Source organism: Geospiza fortis, unplaced genomic scaffold (genome assembly GCF_000277835.1).
Source record: "Geospiza fortis unplaced genomic scaffold, GeoFor_1.0 scaffold55, whole genome shotgun sequence".
NCBI classification, from domain to species: domain Eukaryota; kingdom Metazoa; phylum Chordata; class Aves; order Passeriformes; family Thraupidae; genus Geospiza; species Geospiza fortis.
This window is the reverse complement of record NW_005054308.1, coordinates 10,212,053-10,222,740: the sequence shown is the minus strand read 5'-3', so window position 1 is coordinate 10,222,740 and position 10,688 is coordinate 10,212,053. Positions and strand designations below refer to the sequence as shown.

The 10,688-nt window shown below is 48.7% G+C and overlaps 1 protein-coding gene across 1 annotated transcript in view; it reads right to left on the bottom strand.

The window, feature by feature from the left end:
* Positions 1-4,967: 4,967 nt before the first annotated feature.
* STC2 (stanniocalcin 2) overlaps positions 4,968-10,688 on the bottom strand; it is an 11,189-nt gene continuing 5,468 nt past the window's right edge. Inside the window, exon 4 of the mRNA XM_005418803.2 lies at positions 4,968-8,604. Coding sequence (XP_005418860.2) covers positions 8,217-8,604 — 388 coding nt within the window. The 3' untranslated portion in view covers positions 4,968-8,216. The remainder of the gene's footprint in view (positions 8,605-10,688) is intronic.

Below are 10,688 nucleotides of genomic sequence, written 5' to 3'. Positions count from 1 at the left end.
TGCAACATTTGGATGTTTATCTGACCTTCAGTGTTTACAAGGCTGGCTGGCAGTGGCACGAGAGAGGGTTTGACCAACTTGTTGGTCAATTGGGCTGAAATCTGTTCTTGTCTGGTCAGTCTGGCAGTGCCCTAAGAACAGCTTGTTCCAAGCAAGCTCCTAAATGAGTTTATGTGCTGAACTGGCATCATCCCATGCTCTCACTACTGTCTCTGCTCCTTTCTCACTCCACCCCTTCAGGTTTTTGATTTCTATGCTATTGCTCAGAATAATTACTATATTTCCCCCCCAGAATGGTCTCTTTTCCTTGGGGAGGTACAGCTGTCTTTTCTCCTTTAAAGAGAGGGCCTGACCTTTTTTCTGGGCTACGCTAAAGCTGTGACCAGCAAAAGGGAAGTGTAGGATGGCCAGAATTCAAACAATAGGGTATATAATGTCATAAACCGTAGTAAACTTTATTGCAGATTTTTAAAAGCAGTATTCAAGACTTATCTTTGTCCTACTTAAAGAGTTGTACAATTCTGGATTATGTGGAGAGGCAGGATGGATTTCCTGCTTTTCCATGGTTTGCAAATGGTCTGTGCTAAGGGAGTGCTGCATGAAAACCCCGTGCCTCAGATCAGGCATTTCTGAACGTGGCAAGTTTGAGGACAGATTATTTTCAGCCTCATCTCTTTTCTGGCTTTGACAGAAGACTGTCCCTGATAAGCCTGTGGAGTCAGGAAAGCTTCAGTGATTAGAAAAAAGCCTAATCCTAATGTCCTTCTGTTATTATCAGTGGGTTGTTTTAGAGGTTTTGATGAACCCAAGATCCTTTAATTACTACCCCAGACTCCTTGCCCAGCCCTGGGCTGCTGGCTGGGGCCAGCTTTCCCCAGCCCATGTCCCACACACAGCCACATCTCCTTTCCCAGGAATCTGCAGAGTCAGCTCTGCTGCCATGGGTTGCTGGGACTCTCAGGAGCCCTTTCTTGCTGCAGAGCATTTCCAGCCTCCCTGGGCATCCTCTGCCCCCTCCGAGCCATCCTGGCTGCTTGAAATCCCTTTTTCTGCACAGGCTGAAACGCTTTTAATGAGCTTCTGCAGACTCATCACCAGTTAGTGGCAGCTTTTGGGTCAGCAAGTGTAGGTGGGAGAAAACCACGTAATTCCTGTCATTGCTGTTGCAAAGCATCTTGTGCAGGCAGTTAATGCTCAGTGCCCAGGCAGGCACTATTTCATTTTCTGCATGGAGAGGCAAAGGGCAATGTTTCCTTCTCCTTGTTTTGGCCAGGGCTCTCTCCTGTGATACACGGATCAGTAGCCCCAAGGTTGGGGCTTGCTGACAGCCAGGAGCTACTGCAATCATAAATAATAATAATATTTTACAGAAGGCTTCAAGCATGTGCACTGCATCCCTCTGCAAACTGATTTTGTAGTGACTTGGTTTCATGTCAGTTTAGCAAAATGCTGAATGTGCATAGTTCCTCTTCATTTTATCTTAAAATAGGACATCTAAATAAGGAGCTCTGTAGGCCTTTCCCAGTCTCTCCTGGCTGTCAGCTTTCACTGAGCTTCCCCACACCTCCCACTGCATTTTTCTCCAGGGTAGGAAGAGACTCTGCAATGTAAGTGGGATTATTCATGGGTGACAAATGTAGCCCGGTGTGACTGTGGGATATAGAAAAGCAGCTACAAACTGCAGAAAATTTGAGAAATGGAACTGGGGCTTCTAGCAGGGATTTCGTGCCATAATGGCTCAGCTAGCAGAGGGCTGATCCTGTGCTGGGTTACAATGCAGCCTGGTTTTAGCTTTTCCATGAGCTGCTGTTTCCAATGGCACTGGGGAAGCTGGTGCTGCCTGTGCCACGGGAACACTCTGCTCCTGCACTGTGTCAGCCAAGGCAGCCCTGGTTTCAGCCCTGCTGAGGTTCCTCTTGCAGAACAACATCAGATCTGGTGGCTGTGGTGTCACCAGAGCCACTGAGATGCATGGCAGCATACCCAGCACTGCCCCTGGCGCACTTCCTTCCAGCAGAATTCCTTAAAACAGCCTCCATCTACACGGAGAACCTCGCAGCAGACTCTCCAAAGAAAGCTTCTTACTTGAAAAGAATTTCTAAATCAACTCCAAGCCACGTTTTTATAGGGGAGGATGGTATTTGCAGAAAAGGTTAAGGCTGTAACAGGCAGTATTCTTGGAGATAGGAATTCTCAGCCCCTGCAGCTTCCCATAATTTGACATGTCTCTAACCCTTGAGTCCCCATTTCACATTCCCAATCAGGAAAGACACCGGGTTATCATTCCAAACCAGCTGGGAGGTTCTTCCCTTACAGAAAACTTACAGCAACAAAAAAGGTGAGGATTTCATTAATTACAAGGTTCTGCTTAGCCCCAGCCCCGTGCCAGGACCTCTTGGTGCTGGTGCTGCAGGAAGGACCTGGGAAAGGCTTCGGGAGGCACCGGAGGAACCTCCGGCACCCCCTGGCATCCCCTCTCCAAAATCCCCTTCTGGCTGCTCACAGGGCAGCTGCCCACCCTGGCCCAGGCTTTGCTCAAGGCTGGAGATGTGCTGAACTCGTCCCTGGGGGAACAGGCAGGCAAATTTGTGCCTGGAGCAGGTGTGAGAGAAGCCTTTCCTGCGAGAGTCTCCGAGGGGAGCATGGAAACACGAACAGAACTAGCAGTGAAAACTGAGTGGGATTTGTGTTTCTGGTGAGATGTCAGGAAATAGCTTTAAAAATGCTCTGCTGAGAGGCTTCCCAGCAAGCTTTTAACCATTCCCTCACCTGGGAAGATGGCTGGGATGGATTCCTCAGGCGTGACGCAGCACGGAGCTGCTCTGGAGCTGCCTGGGCTCTCCTGGCATCTCCAGGCAGAGCAGGAGAGGGAAGGGCAGCACCTGGGAACCTGGGAAGAGCAGGCAGGAGTGCTGGCAGCAGCTCTGACTCAGCTCACCGTGTGGGCTGACATATGTAAATTGCCATATACATTTGTAAATGTTTTGGTATGCCTGAGCAAGCCAATATCTGGAATTAATTTTGTTCTTTTGGGAGGCAAGACAGGGGAGCCCGTAAAGAGGAGAAGTCCAAATGGATCACAAGTTTGAGTACTGGGGGGGGTTTGTTCAGCTGGCTGTGGATGTGCATTTGCAGTTTGAATTTTCTGGACTTGGTTTTCCTCACCTCACTTGTAAAGGGACTCGGAACAAATTGAACTAAGATCACTCCAGCCTCGAAGCAGACTTGTAGCTGGTATTAAACATATTTTAGTGGGTTGTGCAATGCAGAATCCTTGCTCTGCAGTCTGTTTTAGTGTTTCTTTTTCTCCCTGCGCTTCTGCACTTTTTAATGTCAGCACTCTGATACTGACTGTGCTATTTTGTGAGACGTGATGCCCTGAGGGGAGCTGGGGGTCGTTTCTCCATCACTGATGTTTGCCACTTTGGGGAGCAGGATGCAGGCTCACCATTTTTCATGCTAGGAGATGAAAAATAACTTTTTTTTGGTCGAAATTGTGGGGAGGAGGCAGAATGCAGCTACCTCAGCTGCATCACAGCCATAGTAAGGAGCAGCTCCTGCAGACAAAAAATGCACTGGGATGGTGAATGCCAGTGAAGGGTCCAGCACAAGCTATTCCTTGGCTGCAGGCTGGTCTGAGCTCACGTCCCACCAAACTCTGTGACAGCTCTGCTGGCAGGGTGCACTCTCCCGTTGGTGTTTGACAGTCCATGACAGGATTATAAAGAGCTGCTGCACCTACAGGCAAAGAAATGCTACAGGTCCTACATTGCTGCAAATCACATTTAGGCTTGTGAAGCCCATCTCATCCAAAGGCTTCAACTGGATTAGTTATTTTTAAACCCCACAGAAGGAGTGTTAAAAATGTGCTTTTTCATGCAAGCAGCCTTAAAAAAAAAAAAACAAAAAACCGTGCTTTATGTTCTGAGGTGCTTTCTCATAATTTCCCCATCCCTTTGCTGCCTACACCCCGACACGGTATGAAAATTACTTTGGAGACAACACAAAGGGCTGTTTCTGCAGCTTGCTTTTTGTAAACCTTAGGATTTTGCTTTTCTCCTTTGCTGAAACTCCAGTAAGCATCTAAGATTTCAATATCTGATTTAAGAGAGAATTACAGCTCCTGTGATATCCCTGTACAGAGCCACTGGCTGGTGCTTACTGATAGGCTATTAATAGCTGTCAGTGGGGAGTGAAAATAGATGTCCTCTGGTTTTAGGGTAAAATCTTGAAGGGGTAACTGGCTGTGTGACATGAACTGAGTCTCTCATAGGTGCAGGACAAATCTTATCAGCTCTTGCAGCTTGCAGAAAGGTTTGCTGCTGTATTTGTTAATGGGTCTGGCTGGAATCCAGCACTTGGGGCTTTGGGGGCTGCCAACACCTTGGCCACAGGCAGGTGCTGTGGTCAGCCACAGATCCCCTCCCTGGCTCCTCTGGGATGCACCCAGGGATGCTGGGCTGTGCCTGAAGCCAGCCTGGCTGAGCACAGTGTGCCAGCTCCCGAGGGCTTTGGGAGCCTGGGATCACCAGGGCAGTGAGGAGAAACCCCAGGAGCTGCACCCCTGCTCCTGCCCCAACCTCAGCCTGCTGATCCAGAGCCATGGGGTGGCTGCAGTGACCCCAGTCCATGGGGAAACCTCCTCAGGGTCTGAGCTGAAGAACTGCACGAGCTTCTGCTCCCTGTTTTTCACCCTGGAGTTGATTCTGCATCTCCCTGCCTCAAACCAAGGTCCCAGATCAGCAGAGAGGTCTCCCTCTCCTGGGGAATGGCAGGAGCCTGTGCCCTGCTCTAGGGGGGGGTTGGCTCTGTCCCCATGTCCCCCTGGCACTGCCTGGCTGGGGGCACGAGCAGCCAGGTCACCTCAGCCCTCCTTGGCTGCAGCTGCTGGCTCGGCTTCAGAGGGCTTCTCCCACCCCTTATCTCACAGCAGCCGAAATCCCAGCTACACAAAACCCAGCCGCAGACTTATTCAAAACATTTATTAGTGTTTAAGGAAAATAATAGTGTGTGAAAGGTACAGAGCTTTGTCTAAAGCCATATGCATTTTCTTTATTTACAAGCTTATTTGGCTGCAAACTCTACACGAGATAAAACTAGTATGTTTTTCTCCCAGAGATTTGGAATTAAGGACAGTTTGTATTTTATTTATTTATTTCATTTTATTTTTCTCCTTTTAGTTCAGCACTGTAAGTTAAGACAGCATTTTCCAGGGTTTACTGCTATCTTTTTTCCTGTAGGCGTTTTTCATTCCAGAACAAGGCTCATTCCAGATGCAAAGCATAAAGGAAACATTCATACCTTGGCTTTTAAGCTAAACCTCCTTCATGAACAGCAAGTTCATAAGGAATGTTAATTAAAGCATCATACAGTATCTAAATGGACTTTTTTTTTTCTCCTTTTTTTTTATATAAAGAATTAAGGCTATGTAGATGTCACAATAAAATAATCTCAGGTAAAACACACCCTATCTGTTAGATATGAAAGAAAGGTTTAACAATAAATAAATGATTTATGCTGTCAATAACATTATGGAACTGTATAAAACTATATTTACGCAGCTTTAAACATAAAAAAACCATACTAGTGGCATGAATATATACAACACAGGTCATGACATATGTTTAAATTATCATAGCCAGCAGTGTTCTTTTTTTTTAAATGGGGACACTATAATAAATAGAAATGTTAAATATTTACAATAATAGCATATGTGGAATCAGTAGATGAACACATAAAATCTTCACACACAGAGGAAAAAAAAAATGATGCCTTATACAAAAATCCCTCCCACCCACAGCTTGTCCCCCCCATCCCCAATTTTCATTGACTAAACAAGGGGAATACACAATTTTCCCCACAGAACCAATGAATACAAATAAAACTGTATGCATGCTGAGGTGATATGTTGACTGAGACATTCAAAGATGTAGATCTCTGTTTGGTTCCCATTGATGAATCAAGACCTCTAATGACAGAGGGATCTTATTTTAGTTCAATGCAAGAACATTGGTAGCAAGTTGTTGTTTCTGGTTTGTGTTAGCTTTTTTTTTTTGTTGTTTTTTTTTTTTAATTTATTTTTTGTGCTAAAATGCTTGGATTGTCTTTTTGGTTTGAGCTTGTTCTTCGTGGTGGTTCTGTGCCACCAAGGGGGAGAGGACACTTGCAGGAAACCCACGGAGGCACGTGCCAGAAACCTTCTTAGGGCACCACCAGCAGGATTTTGGAGCAGAGGAGGTGGCCAAGAGGGTCAGGCCCAATCCAGGGTGCTCTGTGGGGCAGCCTGGGTGCCCCAGGGGTGGCTGAGCTGTCACCAGCCCCACGGAGCAGATGCCACACTCACTGCACCATCACCGTGGTCTTTGCTGCTACAGCACCTGGCCTGATCCCAGCTCTTCCCACCGAAACCAAATGAAAATTTCATCACAGAACTTTGCTAAAATCGGGCAGGATCGAGGCCAGGTCTCTAAGCAAAGACCTGGTGATCACAGAGACACCTTTTCAACTCAACTGTCCCCTCTTGCCTCCTACGTGGTCGCTATTTAAAGCGGTGCCTCCAAGTTCTGCGGGTGGATCCCTGCATTAAACCCTGAATGTAGCTATTAGGAGCCGTGCTCACTTAGCAGGAACTGAAACCCGAGTTGGAAATTGTAGCCAAATTCCAACACCCTCCTCTCCTGTTTATGCAGCTCCTTCCCACCATGCAGCAAGACGTACGTTAGTTCATGGGTACGTTCTGTCTCTGCTGAACTGCCTTCCTGCCCCCACAGCTTTCCTCCCCAACTTTCCAAACGAGAAGGCTCCAATCCCCAGTGTGATTCCCACTTTCTAAGAAAACCTCCCTTTTTCCTCTAGAGGAAGCTGAGAGCTCACCCTCCTGTCCCTGTGGGTGCTGCAGCCTCCACTTCCAGTACAATATCTGGGAATATAGGATTGCAGAGCTGCAACCTGAGAATAACAATTGCATAGGGGGTAGGAGAGATATGGCCAAACACCTCATTCACACTTGAAACTGCTTAAAGACAATAAGCTCTTGACACTCTTCACCTTTACTAACTCGCTCTGTGGAGATTGGCTGTCGTTACCTGCACAAGAATTACAAAACCCAAGTCAATCCACTCTCCTTGTCTTTGGCATTTGGATAAACCAAGCTATAGGCAGGTCAGAGTGGGGCTCCACATCCCAGCCAACCACACCACACTGCTAAGGAGAGGCAGGCTTCTGATGGGCCTTCAATGCAGCCCTGATAAGAACTAAATATATGGGGATTTATAGGGTCCTTTGCTGTCTGAGCCCACACCTGCCCCTTTAGGCTTGGGCTGTAAGGGTGGAAGACCTGTATCACTGAGGGGGCAGATGGAAGCAGAGAATACGCACAGGGCTTTCAGAGGTCCATGAGAATGCTTTTGGGGGTCCTCCACACCCTGTGCAAGTCTTAACAGTCACGTTGCCTTGTCTGGAAGCTGATTACTTGCCTTTGAAGTGACTGGGTATGGTTCTGTGATCAGCAAGTGTCAAGTTATGCAGTTGTTAAAAACTAACAGGGGGCACTTAAAACCAGGCAGCGTCGCCCAGGTGGGAACAATGGCTCAGAAGTTACTTCAGAGAAAGTGGTGGAGCTCCAGACCACACGGTTCCTGTGCCAGACACGGGGCAGCTCCTTCATTAGAGAGCTTCACACAGAGAGCCCTGAGCTCTGGCATTCCCAGCCACAGGCAGAAACCAAATCCCCCTGGAATTCAGCCATCTGCTGTGAGGCTGTGCCCTGAACCTTTGGAGGTGCTAAGCCACAAGCAGCCACATGCAGCCTGGCAGAGCCCGCTTGGAACCTTCTCCCCTGCCAAGGAGACCAAAGGGGAAAAAAAACCCCAAAAGAAAAAAAAAAAAAAAACCAACCAAAAACCCCAAAACCAAACCCAACCCAACAAGATCCTAAATTTCAGATGATGTCCATTTCATAGAAAAAAAAAAAAAAGGGGGAAAGAATTTAGCTGGAGACATTTTGCCACCCGAGCGCCGAGTTTGCTGGATCGATAACCCATTGCCACTGCTCTCCCTTTGCTACTATATACACACTGATGCCGAGGTCCATAGATATCTTGCAATGCCCTGTGCTTGACCTCTGAATGGGAAATGCTTTGGAATGTCCATAGACAGGAGGATGGAACTCAAGGGAGGAGGTTTCGGGGAGGGGAAGGGGGAGCTGGTGCCTCTTTTCACCTCCGGATGTCGGAGAAGTCGGACAGTTCGTCTGCCCGGTCCAGGATGCCGTGGGCCCCTTTGGGAGCGTGGCCCCCAGCTTTGACCCGGGCGTTGGAGTGGCCCTTGGTACCTCTCTCTGCCTTGGCTGCTCGTGGGCTCTCCCTGTGCTCGGGGTCAGCGTGGGCCACCATGTCCCCACGGCCAGCAGCGGCCCTGCTGCCTTCCCCCACCTTCCTGTCGGCTCCCAGGACGGCGTCCCCGTGCGCGGCCGAGGTGCAGAAGCTCAGGATGGAGCAGAGGCTTCCCCAGTTCTGTTCACACTGGGCCTGGACGCTCCTCGTTATTGCCTTTTTCACCTCCTCGCCGCAGGTGAGCAGGATGTTCACTAGGTCAACGTAAGGCCTGGAGGGAAAGGGGAGCAGCGAGAGAAAAGTTACAAATCCACCCCAGGGAATCAGTGAAGAATCTGCCTCACCCTCCCTGGGCACAGCAAATCCAGTGGTGTGAGTCCCTGGCACCCCCTGACTCAGCAGCAATTCTGCTCACGTTAATTATGGAAAATCCCATATTCTAATCAGGCATTTTGCTGCAGGAAATGCATGGTGGCATCCTGTCAAAGCCTCTCCGGATTGATCTTGCTTGCTCTCCCCCTGGAGATACTCTGGGAGAACTGGAATGTTCAGCAGAGAACAGATGAGCTCTTGCTTGGCAAGTGGAAGAACTGTCTCACACTTTCTGCCTCCATCTCTTTCCATACCCTCCCATCTTTGTCACTCAGGACACCAGGCAAAGGACACTTGCTCCTGCCCAGAGCCTTCAGCTTCACCAAGCAGGCTCTGCCTCTGGGTGAATGGCAGCTACAGAGCATTCACCAGCCCCCAGTCTGCAAGAGGGAGGCATTTTCTCACTCAGCTAGAGAGTCTCTGGCTTTCCTCATCATCTCTGGAGCACTGGGTGCTGATCTCCATCACAGACAAGATCCTATCTGGACCCAGGATCTGCCTGAACAGAGCTCAGACAAATGGAATCCACTTTGGTGGCACTTTTTCCTTCCCACACCAAGTTTTATTTCTTCATTTCCTTACAGAGCTTTCAGTATCCACCTTCTCCCAGCCAAACAAGGCCTTAAAACATGCCCTGGCTGAATCCCCCCCGTGCTTCTCACCCACCCCAGAGTGTCCCCAAGGCACCAGGAGCTTGAGAACGGCACTTGGGCTTCTCAGCCACAGGTCACCGAGTGCAGCAATTTTAAAATACTTGTGGTCACAAGTTTTGTGGGTCAATATTGATGTTGTCTATTGACACAACTGCTCAGCTCCTTGCAGGCCCAGAAGGACGTGCTTAAAAATCTTCCATGGCAGGAACCAGCCACAGCACAAGGGGAAAGCTGCCCGGGGTCAGCAGTCGTGGCTGTGTGGGGTGGGTGGTGGGGCTGCCCCTCCTGGGCACCCCATCCACCAGCTCTGCTGCCTGTGGACAAATCTGAATCTCTTCTCATTTACTTAAGACAGGAGAGATGAGGAAAACCAACAGATTATGCTCAATGTCTAACTTTACCAACCGCTTAAACTCATTTTGAATCGCTAATCTCGGAGAACCACCTATTCCCCCTATCTCAAAATATTTCCCATGGTTGGATTGCTCCTACTGCTCAAAAAAAAAAAAAAAAAGTTACTTGGAATGCAGCAGGGACCAATCTGCCAAGGCCTGTCACCACTTCCACCATAGCAAATCAGCCTGACCCCCACAGCTGACTCAGGAGGAGGCTTCGCTGCCCGACCGCGTTCCGAACACTCATCGGGAGAGAACAGCCAGAGCAAAACACAGAGCAAGCCTGAGAGCTGCCACTTGCTTCTCTGCTCTCAGGTTTTTGTTTTAAATGTAAAGCAGGAGATAAGAGAGAGCTGAGCACGTTGCATACAAAGTGATCCAGCAAAAGGACATAAACCTCCGTCCCTCCCAAAAAACAAGTTCTTGAAATTGGGCATAACCTTTGCAGAAATCTTTGTAAGAAAAAAGGTCGCTGGTATGACTAAAAAGTGGCTCAGCTGCCAAATATTTCAGGTATTCAGAGCCTGCCAGAGCCCTGCGGATTAGTACTGGCCCATTTCTCCTTGCCTGTTTTACTTTCTGCATTTCAGCCGGCCTGACCAGAGTACCTGAACTGAGCACAAGGCTGCAAGTCAGCAGACGTGATTTTATTTCCAGCTCTGCCACACTTGCCTATTGATCTCGAACAAGTTCCTTAGTTCAAGAGCTTCAGAGATGGCCTCTAAATTTAGGGGAGGGGAGGAGGCTGGCTGGTTCTATTTGGGGAGTCCCGCATAGGAGAGCCGAGCTCCCACTCCGGGAGATGCTGGAGTGTAGGAAGCGCTAAATGAGATCATGCAAATTATAGGTGTTCAGCTGAATGACCCTCTCTTCTCCAACCAACAACCCCCCAGCTCAGCTCCCCAGAAATAAGCAGCTGCCTCTGAGCATTCCTG